Source organism: Myxine glutinosa, unplaced genomic scaffold (assembly GCF_964187855.1).
Source record: "Myxine glutinosa unplaced genomic scaffold, kmMyxGlut1.1 SCAFFOLD_913, whole genome shotgun sequence".
In the NCBI taxonomy this organism is placed as follows: domain Eukaryota; kingdom Metazoa; phylum Chordata; class Myxini; order Myxiniformes; family Myxinidae; genus Myxine; species Myxine glutinosa.
Window position 1 is genome coordinate 14968 of NW_027617008.1, and position 15917 is coordinate 30884.

The 15917-nt window shown below is 42.6% G+C and overlaps 1 protein-coding gene across 1 annotated transcript in view; it reads right to left on the bottom strand.

Annotated features, from left to right (window-relative positions):
- Positions 1–1988: 1988 nt before the first annotated feature.
- Positions 1989–15917, bottom strand: part of LOC137436378 (small conductance calcium-activated potassium channel protein 2) — a 104577-nt gene continuing 90648 nt past the window's right edge. Inside the window, exons 5-6 of the mRNA XM_078769013.1 lie at positions 7142–7252; positions 1989–2925 (exon numbers count right to left, since the gene is read on the bottom strand). Coding sequence (XP_078625139.1) covers positions 2800–2925; positions 7142–7252 — 237 coding nt within the window. The 3' untranslated portion in view covers positions 1989–2799. The remainder of the gene's footprint in view (positions 2926–7141; positions 7253–15917) is intronic.

The window sequence follows — 15917 nt, forward strand, 5'->3', positions numbered from 1 at the left end:
TTTAAAACGATTTTGGTGACACCTGTCGACGTAGATGTTGAATAGAATTTTTTTTGTTTGTGAAAAGTGATATTTAATTCAGGGTAATATACAAGCAGAAAACCATGCAACTGATATGGAAGCTTAGATTTATCAATACAATTGATTTTGGTTCAATGTACATGCAGTATTATGCTTTCTTGTGAATACATTCCCTCCCTTGGTTAGACAGTAACATACGAGGCCATATATACACCCTTTTTATCCCCTTTCTGAACCTCACGTTTATCCTTCTACCTTTTTCACAAATCACAGTGTCCGACATTAGTAAGAAAATAAATCTCTGCAAAGTCATGCGGTCATGCCAGCGGTAATCAATTGAGAAAAAAAAAAAGCAGAAGGTAATTACAGAAAATAATTACCACAAGTGCAAATAAATAATAAAATATCTGGGAAGGTTTCTGTCAGACCACAGACAGGTTTGGCCCCTCTCTCTGTCTTCTACCGCCTCGTTTCTGGTCTTTCCCAGCCTCTGACCTTTCCATGCTCTGTATCCCAAATCCTCAATTCCTGCAAGGTGCACACGTTCTGCCATGAACCAAGAGCGGTGAAACTCCCAAAATCCAGGCTCATTGCTCATCTCTACTTATTTATTCTTCTTTTTCCTCACCTGAGAAACAAATTTCCTCAGTCGGTTCAATCCCATTCTTGCCTCCAGGGCTACAACACAGCCGGCCTCCAAGGGAGGTTTTGAATCGTGTTAATAAAATAATTCTTAGGACCATTACATTGGTCTTGTTCTGTTATATTCTCGTCCATTCTGTGTTGTAGTTCTTCCATCTCCCCCCCAAAAAATTTTTATTTAAAAAAAAAAGATCTATTAATATTGGCACATGTATGACCCCCACATCAACCAACCACAGCTGCCACGAAGACCAAACACGGGGAAGATCCTCTACGGATGACCGAAAATAAACTGGGATCTTGCCCGAGCGATATTTTTAGCATGTCCCTGTATTCCGAACGCCATGGTCTAGCTTTAGGGGCTCGGCCATGTTGATTATAAATATTTGAACTAACACTCATTTAATCCTCCGTTGGTGCTCAACAATCCTAATTGTCGGCACGGGTAAATATGACGGGAACTAACACACACAGGCTTATAAATGTAAATAATTTAATGAAGGCACGAGACAGCAGATGGAAAACAGAATCTTGAGACACAGGTATAACTAAATAAATAATCGCAATGCTTCACTGAAAGGTGGAGAAACTAACCCCCTTACCACCTCACCCTTCCCAGGCAGACGCTCGTACAACAAAGATTGACACAGAATAAGCCAGGATTTATTGAAGGCTGGCAGTCAGAAGTCCCAGATTGGATGACAGACGAGCAGGCAGTACGCGCGGGCAGAATGTCCCAGCAGCAGAGACACAGGCCATGCCTACTCGTACCAATACTGCCGGTGACAGAGAGCTCAACCGAGCAATACAAGGTGAGTCATAAGTCCGGGGACACCGTTTTAGCTGCGTATACAAGATATGTTTATACCATGTACTTATACTGTTTTCATTTTTTTCAGATAATATAAATAATGCATTATTCCAAGATGGCAGACACCAGTGAATTTACAGTAGAAGAGAGGCTGATAGCAGTGGCGTGGTACCATGAGAGGACAATGAAACAAACAGGACAATGAAACAGGTGCAAGAGGACTTCGAGGAGCGTTTGGGAAAGCGAGCACTGTCAAAATCAAATCTTCATCTTTGGGGAAAAAGGAATTTCAGACTGGAAGTGTACGTGACAGCAAGCGCAGCGGACGACCAAAAAAACCAGACAATTTGGGAATTCATAACATTAAAATATCCATTCTCAGATATCCGAAAAAATCATTACGGAAACGTTCTGCAGAGTTGGGGGTTTCATATTCATCGTTAAGTCGCACAACGAAAGAAGATCTTCACATGAAACCAGATAAACCAACATGTCATTTGTGAATTGTCAGAAGCAGATCATAAAACAGGTTGACAGCTCGTGACGGACTGCCACAGCCCTTCGATACAATTCCTAAAAGGTCAAAGGTTATGTTTAGTGATGAGTGTGCTGTTTACCCTCGGTTCATCTCCACGCAATGTGCACTTTTGGAGTGATGCTAATCCACATTATACTGAAGAAGTGCAAGACCATCCACCACACGTTATGGTTTGGGTGGCGTTATCTGTTCACCACTTCATTGGTCCTTACTTTGTGATGTGTCGTGCCACCAGCAGTCATATCTGCACATGTTGGAGAATGACCTCACACCTGAACTTGAACGATGTAGACTAGCCAGCCCATGAGATTTATTTCCAGCAGGATGGAGCACTTGTGCATCATGCATGTGTGGTACGAAATTACCTCAATCAAAATTTTCCCCAACAGTTGGATTAGCAGGTCTTTGCCAACACTTTTTTGCCCACCGCACAGTCCTGACCTGATCACCTGTGACGATGCTGCGTGGGGGTATGTTAAAGCTAAGGTTGCAGGTCATCGTATGACATCGATTGATGAACTTAAGCAACACATTCAGGAAACATTTGGCACCATAACACATGGTACTTTGTGTCGGTTTTAACACCATACGTGAAGAAAAATTATCTTGTGCCGTGACAACGGTGGACGTCACATGGATACACTTGATGTCCAAGGAGGTATTGTAATTTTTGTATTACTGTAATATGTTATTATTACTGTAATATATTACTCCTGGGGATTATGGCTCACCCTGGTAGATGGTATAAACAAATCTTGTATAAGCAGCTACAACTGTGTCCTGGGACTTATGACTCACCCTGCAGATCCATGCGCTCTCCTCCCTCTCTCCACGAATGCTGATCCCCTCTCTTATAGACCGCCACTCCCTCCCCCAAAATGTAAACGTCAGCGTCCCACAGCACCAACCAATCCTGCACCGCATCCATGCACAGCAACACATCATCACCAAATTTACACACTGCAAACATACATCAACAGACCATGGCTTTAATATACCTCTTTGGTGCCTCTTCAAACTATCAGTACGTGACACTACTGGGTATGCCAGGTTTCCATCTGGAAGTAACGTACTTTGTTCACTATATTAATCTTCTCCTCAGTGTTCACATTCGGGGAAAAGGGGGAAGGGTTTGGAAGTGTCATGAATGTTCCAGGTGGCAAGGAAAGAGGCCGTTTGAAGGAGGATGGATCATTAGGGGTAGTCAGTCCACACTGCTATATCTGCAGGTTTGGAGGAAGATTATTCCTTCTTCAGCATACCATCATTCCCAATGGAGCAACACACCAAAGGAAAAGTAATCCTTACAAGGAACCAGACTACCTCACTTCAACGGAAGTCTTGGAGGAAGAAGATTATTCATGTGAGGTGTGGAAGTTTCCACTGTTCCAATGCCGCAGAATTATTTACTTATCAGTGCTGATGAGGATCGTTTATTTTATTTGTTATTCATTAAACCAACGTGTTAATTGGTCATTTAATTGTTAATTCGTCAACTGTCACCATGCCAGCTGGTTGGGTGTTGGCTTGACAACAACCAGTCATGGCATTGCAGCAAAGGCCTACTGCAACCATGGGTTTTGACTGAACCTGTGAACTTTCCAACTTGGATTTTTCCTCCTGGTACGCCATATTCATGACTAACTGTCCATCCAATCTCGATTGTTGTTCTTCTGCCACCTTTGGCTCTTCTGATCACATTCTGGTCATGACCCATATCTCTCTGGCTATGGTAAGGGAGCAACCTCAACAATACAGGATATGGCTGTTTGCACAGGCCAACTGGTAGTGTACTTCAATGTGCCCTCTCATAAAAAGATTGGGCCACCATCTCCACAGCACATTATATTATTTCCACCTGGGAATACCGTCACAAAGGAGTTTCATGCATACGTTTATCCCATCCCATCTGCAGTTTTTCTATGCATTCTCTAGAGTCAAGACCCTGATACAATGAAACTTGTGGGGGAGTCCATTTTAGTCAAGCAGCTTGCTTTCTCATGATGACGATGATGAGATGATGAGAATGATGATGATGATGATGACGAATCACTTCCCTCCATTGGCGTGCTCACTAAGCATTGTGCATTGTGCGATGGCTGTAGATTCTATTGCGGGACAAACAGCGTCTACCGCAAACATCGCAGGTATACACTCGTCCTTGCAGAGATGGACGTTGGCAGGTTTTCCTTTCTTGCCTCCACTGTCTTTCCATGGAAAGTCTCCCACATTCAAAGTGGTCCAGGCCTTTGCGCCAAATGTTAACGCCAAGCTGACCTGTGTTGTGGCCTGATGTTCCAAGGTGACAACTGGGATGGCACAAGACTTGAGTGTAGACTTAATGACGTCCTGATAGCACTTGCTTTGTCCGCCACGTGACCGTTTACCAAATTTAAGTTGTCCATAGAAAAGCGCTCGTAGGATTCTATAGTCTTCCATGCGTGAGAGGTGTCCTGACCAGCAAAGCTGAGCATGCATCAGGAAATACTCAATTCCATGGATTCAACACTGGTCTAGGATTGAGGTGTTAGGTATTCTGTCTTGCCAGGTGATGCGAAGAATCTTACGAAGGCATGGCATATGGAATTCATCAAGGAGTTTGATATGGTAACGATAGGGTGCCCAAGATTCACATCCGTACAGGAGTGTTGATAAGCACTATAGACACTGATCCTGGGGTCCACGGCAATATATACACTGATCTTGGTGTCCATGGCATGATAGACACTGATGTTGGTGTCCAAGGCACGATAGACACTGATCTTGGTGTCCAAGGCACGATAGACACTGATCTTGGTGTCCAAGGCACGATAGACACTGATCTTGGTGTCCACGGCACGATAGACACTGATATTGGTGTCCACGGCACGATAGACACAGATCTTGGTGTCCACATCACGATACACTGATCTTGGTGTCCACGTCACAATAGACACTGATCTAGGTGTCCACAGCATGAGAGACACTGATATTGGTGTCCAAGGCATGATAGACACTGACCTTGGTGTCCACGGCACGATAGACACTGATCGTGGTGTCCACAGCACGATAGACACCAAAATTCCAAGGAAGGACTTCGCACGACGGAGAATGCCCAATCGGCGAATGGCTTTGGAGGCCAACCAAGATAGTGACACCCAAAAGCTTGAGTGACAGAACTTCTTCAAAAGGATAGTTGAGAAAGTAGATGGGAGGGTTTTCCAGATGGTCTTAGACCCTTACAGAAAGACCTAGAAGACCCTTACAGACCCAGAAGACCCCAAAAAATCTGCAGACCGAAAAGATCAAAAAGACCAAAAAGACCCCGGAGACCCAAAAGACCCCGGTGACTGAAATTATTGAAAAGACACAGAAGAACGAAAAGACCCCGAAGACCCAAAAAATCCGAGGACGAAAAGGACCCTGAGCAACCAAAAGACCAAAATTACCCAGAGGACCCAAAAGACCTCGAGGACTCTGAAGACCTAAACGAAGAGCAATTATGTCTCTTACATTGGAATTGTAGATGGTGGCTTGCAAACTGAGCCTCAAGGTCGGTGTAGAGAAGCGGGATTTTTTCAAATCACAATAAATACAAGGCACAGGGAGGTGAAATTCCCTGTGCCTTGTCCGAGGACCCAAATGACCCAGAGGACCCAAAAGGCCCCAAGGACTCTGAAGACCCAAACAAAGAGCAATTATGTCTCTTACATTGGAATTGTAGATGGTGGCTTGCAAACTGAGCCTCAAGGTCGGTGTAGAGAAGTGGGATTTTAAAAATAATCACAATAAATACAAGGCACAGGGAGGTGAAATTCGCTGCATGTGATGAGCAACACACAGAGAGTAAAACTAGTGTTCATTTACGTCCGTAGGATGTCTAATAAATTTTAAAAAAAGTTACAAGCACACCTCACACTACGCGCAGGCTTCAGACTTTGGCACGCTCATGCGGCTGCACTGGCAAATAAACTGTTCCAACCCGTCATTTTTGATGGACTTTATACGATAGATAATTAATACACAATAATACAGCATACAGGATTATTACACCAATTATATATTTTTGACAGGTAACTGTAAAAGTAATACACATAACCGATTCTAGTCATCACAATCAAAAATAACATCTGTCAAATTGTCTAATTCTGTTGTTTCCTCCTCCTGTTGCTCCTCCACACTGGAGTCTGTTAGCACCAGCACATCCACAACTTATTGTGGCATTGATGCTCCACTCCACCATTCATATTATAGGCGTCCTACAGCACACACCAACCATGACCATCTGGGCATGCCTAGTCTGCCCAACTCCAGATTAGTGCCTGGTAGTTTGCTCTATTGATGTGCTCTCTTAATGACATTTGACATGGTAGCAAAAGGCTTATATCAATGCCATCACAATTGGAAACTAGATGGTATTCATAGAATACTTACCCTGCGCAGTCAACTTGGAGTGAGCCAACTCTTCAGTTTTTTTATATATTTTTTTTCTTTCATCCAATATGGCTGCCAGACCACATGAGCGATTACATCATAAATTTATATTCACTAATATAATTGTTGCATAGATCATACTCAATAAATTTCAAACTGATCCGATTAAGCGTTGTACTTGTTGAATTATGACATCATAATGAAGGCACTGATCAATCAACACATCTTATTCCCCATGGGGAGTACTTGACAATGAGCCAAGTTTCAACCTTTTCCATTGAGCGGTTTGGGAGATATAGAGGTGTAAGGTTTTTCCAAGATGGCGTCCATACCACGTGACCTATGACGTCATAATTATGAATAAAAAAATTTCTGCAGGCGGAGGTGCTCTTATGATAAAATTTCCTGCCAATCGGACCAACGGTTGCCGAAAAAATGAATTTTAAAAATGCAGACACGTACGCCACACGCAAGCCACATGTACGCAACCGAATGCGTAACCCTGCTTTTCCCTTAGTGAGTGCAGGGTAATAATTACTGACTTTGGGCTGAATCTCTGCATAAACATATCGTGCCAGAGTTTGTTGATAGGATTTAAGAACCTCACTGCTTCTGATGAAAAAAACAAATCAGGAAAAGGTTTTGATGGAAGAGAAACAAGAAAGGAGGAAGAAAATGAGTACAAAAGAGATGTGCATGCAAGAGATGATTCTTACGCGTTTTGTGAGCTGTGTATCCATCATGAAATTGTGGACGTGTTTCTCAGCCTTCGTCAACTCCAATTTCCGTGCCACGACCGCAACCACCAATGCAGTGCATCCAGCACCCTGTAATGCAATAGATCCATAATGCAATGTCTTGGCAAGCACAGCACCATTCGGTATCACATTCTTCACCGGAGCAATAGTATGCCGCCTGAATGCATGAGTAGAAAAACAAACAAACATCCTTTAAAAAAACAATCATTCAAACCAAAACTAAGGACTTCTGCACTTTCAATTTGACCTTTCAATTTTCAATTTCAATTTGGCCTTTCAATTTTCAATTCAAAAATATTTTTGTAGGATGCAAGATCGAGGCTCGTGTAAGAGCCAGCACATTAAACACACATCAGCACATAAAACACAAAAAAACATAGACAGCCACATAAAACATACTAAAGGGAGAGGGAGACAAGATGGGGAGAGAGAGGGAAGCACAAAAGCACAACAGTACAGAACAGGGACATCAGGAGATCTGTGGAAGGGAGAGGGCTGGAGGGGAAGAGGAAGGGGTACGTGGTATAACACAAATTGACACGACTAGAAATTTCAGGAATGAAGTCAGAGATTGGAAGAGGTGAATTTGAGGTGCATTAAAGGGGGTAGAAAAGATCAAGGTTTTGGATGGGGGAAGATAAGAGATGTTGGTGAACAGCTGTTTTAATACCTGAAGGGAGGAGTGGGATTGAAGAGAGTGAGGAAGTTTGTTCCAGAGGTGGGAGAAAGGAGGAATGAAAGAGTGAATGTGAGCAGAAAGTCTTGATTTTGGTAGTTTCACCAGAAGAGGGTTGCTGGCAGATCTTGTGCGTCCTGAAGGAATATTTGGGGGACACACAGAGACCGAGCTGGGGGAGCTAGGCCGGAGAGGAGTCTGTGGAAGACAAAGACCACCAACCTGCCTGCGGCGAGTGAGTGAAAGGCCCTCAGAATCAGCTTCATCACGGGAGATACCAATGATTCTAAAAGCTTTGCTTTCTACAGCGTGAAGCTGAACAAGATGTGAGGGGGGTGCACCAGCCCAGAGGAGAGAGTAGTATTCCATCAAGCTGCGGATGAAAGCTTTGTATGTGGTGAGAAGCTCAGGTGTGCCAAGGAAGGACTTTCCACGACGGAGGATGCCCAGTCACCGACTGGCTTTGGAGGCCAGCTTGGAAATGTGGTTTTCCCAGGAAAGATCATGGCAGATAGTGAGACCCAAAAGCTTGAGTGACAGAACTTCTTGGAGAGGATTGTTGAGAAAGTAGATGGGAGGGTTGTCCAGTCGGTCTTTTCGGAGAGACATAGTGAGAGTGTGAGATTTGTCAGGATTGAAAGACATGTTCCACTTGTTTGACCAGTTTGTGATATTGTCCAGGTCTGCAGAGAGTGAAGAGGCTGCAGACTGCCGATCTGAGGGTTGAGATATGGAGCTGCAGAGAATGGAGTCATCCGCAAAGCGATAGAGAGGATTTTCTAGAGAGTCGGAGAGGTCATTGATGAAGACAAGAGAAAGCACAGGGCCCAGAACACTGCCTTGGGGAACTCCAGCCTGAACAGGAAGGGGAGATGAAAGAATTCCATTCAGGGCCACACGTTGACTACGACCGGAGAGGAAGTCCGCAAGCCATGCATGGAGATTTCCACAGATACCATAAGAGGAGAGTTTTGTGAGCAGAGCAGGGTGCCAGACCGTATCGAAGGCACGTGATATGTCAAGGGAGACGGCTCTAATTTCCTGTTTGGCGTTGAGGACCTCCATTCATTGTTGATACAGCAGAAGCAGCATGTCCAGAGTAGAATGACCTGGTCTGAATCCAAATTGATGATGCGAGATCAAGCCATTGTAGAAGAGGAAGGATTTCATGTCAGAAGCAATGATGATTCCATGACCTTACTGATTATTGGGAGAAGGCTGATTGGTCTGTCGTTGCAAGGATCTGTTTTTGCACCTTTTGTGTGTAAAGCGGTAATGTTGACTGATTTCCAAGCAGATGGCAGATGACCTTGAGCAAAAGAGAAGGTGAAGAGAACAGAGAGCGGGTGAGATAGAGCGGCAGAGCAGGATTTTGGGACCCGTGGATCTCAGCAGAACTGATCTTAAAGTTTTGAAAATCAGTTTGGAAATTCACCTCAACTTCAATATGCTTCACTTTTCTACTTTGTCACTCCAGTTAAACAGACCTATCTACCTTTGCCATTCACCTCTATTAATCATAGAACTTTCAAGTTCCCCTCTCTCAAACGTCGTCACAACGTATCTTCAGTTGAATATATTTCCATAGTATTTTTTTTGCCAAGGGATAATACAAAGATGGAGGGTGAGACACAGGCCTTAATGCCCAAGGATCCAAGATAGATTGTTGGCTTATTTGTCTTCGATAATTTACTGTCTGGCCTTAAACCGCAAGCTCTCTCTCTCTACAATGTGTCAAATACAAATTTAATAAAACAATCGTGTGAACCAATCGCTCCGTTTATTTTCCTACATCCAAGCTGTCCACATGGGAATAAATTCCATAATCACGTCATCTTTCGATATGGGCTATTGCAAGTTAGCAACTGCATTATCATGTCTTTCTGAAGAAAATTCTGTCAGAAATTATTTGCCTGTCTGTTGGGCGATGTATGGGTAGAGCGAGAAGGTAGCGCTGGTCTGCCTAGGGTTTAATACAAAAACGTATTGGTACAAGTATAATATATGCTTGTGTAATATTTTCGGAGGTGAGATATATGTACAAAAAGTTTTGTGTAAAAGGGGAACAAGTTATAATTAATTTTAGGGTTAGCCATCGACTCGTATAAAACAAGAACGGTACTCGGTAGAGAGCATACCTCCGCCAGGCTGAACAGTTTTACCTTTTGGATCCTACTGACAGGTCAGATCTGGATCCGACATGAACCAAAATCGAATCGGCTTGTTCTTGTCGCCTACCCAACTCATCCATCAAGTTTTGTCATCACGTTTTTGGCCCTGAGCCTGGTGTTGGTTTAGCGGTTAGGGTGCCGGCTTGGGATCCTAGGATCCTGGTTCGATGAATTAACGCCGGGGGGGGGGGGGGGTGGTGGGGGTGGGGGGGGGGGGTGGTGGGGGTGGGGGGGGGGGGTTGACTTAGCCTGTCATCCTTCTGAGGTCCGCAAATTGAGTACACTGGTAGTTCCCCTGTGTGTGGCAAGAGGCAACTAACATGGTTGGTTGCAGGAAGGGCATCCCCAGAAGACCCAAAAGGGGAAAAGTTGCTTAAAAAAGAGGACCACGGTGCCCCAAAAAGAAGAAGGTCAACCCCCGCTTTGCGGGGGAAAAATGGCCTCTGAAGGCGGTTCTTCTTTTTTCATGTCTTTCTCCGGTTCCAAAATGGCCTCCGGTTCTTCTTTTTTCTATCGTTTTTGGCCCTATCTATCAATGGTGAACAATCACTTATTTAATTTGAAAATTATTGTATCCGATTCTGGATCCTCACCACCAAAATCGAATTGATTCGTCCTTGTCACACACTGAACCTCTCAAACAAGTTTCATCTTAATCTGTCCATAACTTTTGAGATATTCTGCTCATAGTCAGAAACAGACAAACAGGGGAAAAACACAACCTCCGTCCACCTTCAGCAGCGGGAGTAATAATCACCGAAGGTTTGAGAATATTCCAGTTATTTCCAGGTGTAGAATCCCTTGGAAAATGGGAGCTTCTTCGAGAGGCAAGAACAGTAGTTTTTTTATAGGGGGCTATAAATGGGAATGAGAAGGGAGGTATGAGAGAGTTCCCGAGTTGTGTTCGCTGTCACATTTGGTTTGCTGAATAAACTGGTGGTTGGAAGATTTTCTCGCCTCTGCTTGTTGTGGATCAATCGATCAAGGAACCTTCACATCTCATGATAATTATGGTACCGTAAGTTGTTTGTTTAGTTTTGTTAATTGTTAAAATTCATTGTTTGTTTGAACAAACAACAAAATTTAAAATGTTTAAACAAAACAAACAAAATGAATTGTCCAGTAAGCAAATTGTTTGTTTAGTTAAAACACATTAATTGTTTAGTTTTGCAGTCCATGGTGTCCTGCTTTTTGAAGAATAATTTTGCAATTAATTATTTCATTTTTCAATGTTTAACATATTTTTTTCAATTTTCGATTATTTCATTATAAATTGTTTGTTTTTCTAATTATTTAATTATTTTTTCAATGATTAAAATTTTCATTTATTTCGATTGTTATTCATCAGTTTTTCTAATTTCTTCACTTATGTAAATTTTTTCAATTATTTATTTTTTCTGTTATTTAAATTTTTTTATATATAATTTTTTGGGTTCCCAGAGGTAGGCATTAAGTGTTTAGTTTTGGTGTCTGCAGTGTCCTGCATTTTGGGAGAAAAACGTTTCTTTTCAATACTAGTGGGCCCATTGGTCCATTGCACCTAATTTTAATTGGTCTTCACGGCCTTGTAGCATACCTGCCTGCTGTATTGCTTAAGTATTAGCTTGTCTTTCACCAAGCCTAGATGTGTCCGGGCCAGGGTGGGGATTATACGTTCGTTATTATTATTGCCAAATGATACTATTATTATTATCGTTGTTAATATTATTGGTATTAATTAATATATGCTTTGTTACAATGTTATTGTTTTTGCAATTTATTTTATAATTGGTATGCCATGTCATGGAAGGACTATTAAGCTGATCTATACACCTTCACATGGCGTGTGTTTAAAATATGGGAATTCTTCCGGATTCTTTGTTAATTTGCCGAATCAACTCAGGAAGTCATGATGATCATTTTGGTGTATCACAATACACCTAAAAAAAAACTACAGTAGAACTCCACAAAACACATGCCTTGCACACACACACACACACACACACACACACACACACACATATATATATATATATATATATATATATATATATATATATATATATATATATATATACAGACTTGGCATTTAATATGGAATATTTTTTTTGTGGGGGTGAACTTACTTTTCAAGATGACTTAGAACCAAAAGTTCATTGGAATGATGTTGAAATTATTCTAGATTTTGTTAATGTGACCATTAAAAGAACAAAAACCACATTTGACATTTCGAAGCAAGTAAATTGATCCTTGAAAGTGATGTAAACTGATATGGAACTCAATTCACGGACAGTACTGTGTTAAACCTTTGTGCGTTTTCCAGAAGTATCTCTTTATTTTGCACATTAGCCAAAAATTTTTTTTAACAAAAACAAAAGTTAAATTACGACTGGGATTACGGACAGTAAAATTACAGTTCAATACTTCGTGTAACCCCCACGAGCATTCAGGAGAGCACGTACACATTGAGGCATGCTGTTCACGAGATTTGCCAAGGTTTGGACAGGAATCGCTTGCCATGCAGTTACAATAGCCTGCTGCAATTCACGCACAGAGGCAGGCTGCTGGTCCGAGTTGTCGATTTGACGCGTTAATTCTGCCCACAAGTTCTCTATCGGATTCATATCCGCGGACATGGCAGGCCACTCCATATGCTCTACGCCACAGTCAGCAAGAAAGTGTTGGATCATGCGAGCATGATGAGGCCGTGCATTGTCATCTCGGAAGACAAAGTTTCCTCGATAGGCTGCACGAACAAATGGAAGCAATGTTTCTTTCAGAATGGCCCTGTGCTTGAACTGGTTCAGGTTTCCATTCAGAACAACCAGGTCAGTTTTGCCCCTTGCATGAAAAGCAGCCGAAACGGTCACCCCACCACCTCCAGCATGGACTCTTGGCACTATACAATCTTCGTTGTAGGCTTCATGCACTTGTCTGCACACTCGGACGCGGCCATATTGACGATAGACCAGAAACATAGACTTGTCACTGAAGATCACGTGATTCCAGTGTCCTGGCTGCCATTGACGGTGCTCTCTGGCCCACTGCAATCGACGCTGGCGGTGTTGTCTGGTCAGACGTGGCTTTCTCAGGGGACGCCTCGCACGATAGCCTGCTTGAACCAGTCGTTGGTTGACTAGCCTTCTGGATACAGGCACATTTGTCAGTTGCTGCCACTCAGACCGAAGCCGATTAGCAGACTTGGTACGGCCATTGCGGACTAACCGGTGCAGTTGGCGATCATCCCTCCTTGTGGTTCTGCGGGGATGTCCTGACCTCGGTATTGGAGTAGGGACACCCCTTTGAGCATTTCGTTTCAGGATCTTTGACACCTGACCTTGAGTGATGTCATACTGCTGAGCAATAGCACGCTGTATAATGTCGGAATTTCGTAAAGCCACCACTAGATGACAAACAGCATTGTCGAGTTGACGTACCATCTCCAGGGGAAGCGGCAATAACTTTTGTAGATGTGCAGCAGTTGTTTTCCACTAATACAGAACGCAACAACCCTTATATACCCGATTGTGAAGCCAATCGTCAAATGTACCTGTCCGTACATTTTGTCACGCCACCTGTGATATAATCCTGTTATTGACTTCTTGCTGGGACAGACAATCAGTGACATGGTTCTTTTAACAAAGAAATCACCGAAGCATAAAAGAAACTCACCAGATTGATATACCGAGTTCAGAAAGTAAACCCAAGTCAAGGAAAAAAAAAAATTCCATATTAAATGCCAAGTCTGTATATATATATATATATATATATATATATATATATATATATATATATATATATATATATATATATATATATATGTTGGAACCCATCTGTGGATCGGTCCCATCGGCCGATGGGTCTGACCCGTTTGCGGATCCGCAGATGGGCGACCCATCTGTGGATCCGCAAACGCGTCAGACCCATCGCTGAGGGTCTCATAGAATCACATAGGGCCTCATAGAATCACACTGAGGGCCTCATAGAATCACATAATGCGTTATTGTGTTTATATAATTGACAATGTCCCGATTACGAAGCCACACCTTCATCTTTAGCTTTGGGGTGATTAAGGCATGCCAGGAATTGCTATATAAACAATGGAGAGCTGAGTCTGCCAGTGCCACCAGCGAAGTAGACCAGCGTTTTTAAATGGAGCGACATTATCTTATTTTTATCTTATCGACAAACGGTTATCGACAAACCACATGTCACGGACTGCTTTATAAACATTTATGACATCAATTGCTTATTTTTAGGTTCAAATAAACATACTCATCCACCATTGATGCATACACATTCCTTCAAGGTGAACAACACATCCGCAGATGGCGCAGACCCATCGGCCGATGGGTCTGCATTGTCATTTCTCGTGCATCCACAGATGGGTCGCCCATCTGCGGATCCGCAAACGGGTCAGACCCATCGGCCGATGGGACCGATCCACAGATGGGTTCCAACATATATATATATACACAAAGAATTAAGTTAAGCACCCCCCCCGTTTTTTTACAACCTCGCACATTACAAGTTTGTTGTCGTCAAAACAGTGTAATATACCCATGATATTGCTATATTTTCTGGAGAAGTGATATTATGGTCACATAAAAACATAACAATCATGCCGTTTTCATTATTTTTTTCTGAATAATTTAAGGTGAAATTTTTTGGGAATTTTAGGCATATTTTCACCTCAATTTAAGTATGGAGCTATAGGTCCATCACGGACAGTGTGGATGACGTTTATGTTTTCTAACGTACAGTCATTGTTCTGAGAAGACCTCTAGCGCTCTTTGCGTCAATAACGTGTGTAGGACCCACGTGATCGGATCACTACTCAACCCAACTCAACCCTACGAGTGCACTCATCTGCATTTCATCAATGGATAATTGCTAATGTCATACCAATCATTATTTGATCTCACATACCTTAGAATATATGCCAATGTATACATATACACAAAGAATATATATTAGGGGGTGCTTACCTTAATTCGTTGTGTAGGGGTGCTTAACTTAATTCTTTGTGTATATATATATATATATATATATATATATATATATATATATATATATATATATACAGTGAAACCTTGACTTACGAGTTTAATTCGTTCTGTGACCGAGCTCGTAACTCAATTTGCTCGTTTCTCAAATTAAATTTCCCCATTAAAATGAATTGAAATGCTATTAATCCGTTCCAGCCCCCCAAAAACCACACCAATTTTTTTTGAAATATATATATATAAATATCTCGCGCTTTATATTTCACCTGTATGCAGCATACAAGTTGGCAGGATGGCCTGGACTGGAGGTACGCACACTTGACTCTAAACTGTCCAGCCTGGGTTTGAATCCCGACCCAGCTATAACCTGTCATGTCGGTGTTTCACAGGCAGGGTGATTCATCAATGTGTGTACCGCTAAACTGGGCGCCCCGTTTGCGTCCCATTAGTTGTTGGATGTTAAGGATCTCACCGTGTCTTCCACAAAGAGAAGGCGAGCTATCGCCGGCACTCTGAACAAGTTGTGGCCTGGCATGCTCTTCTCCTCTGCCGTTATATACGTCCTCCTCGGCATCTTTTTCCAGAAGAGCCCTGTCTCATCACAGTTGAAGATTTGCTGGGGGATGTATCCTTCGGCTTCTATCAGTTCGGCAAAAGTTATAATAAAATCTTCAGCTGCCTTCACATCCAAGCTTGCTGCCTCACCATGTCTGACGACGGAGTGAATGCCGGTCCTCTTCTTAAAATTATCAAACCATCCCTGACTGGCTTTGAATGACTCTTCCGATGCCTCGTCCGTTGATGTTCCCGCCGTCTGCTGCACCAATTCCCTGTAAATGTCTCGTGCCTTCTCACAGATGATGCTCTCGGTCACGGTATCTCCTGCGAGCTGCTTCTCCGTC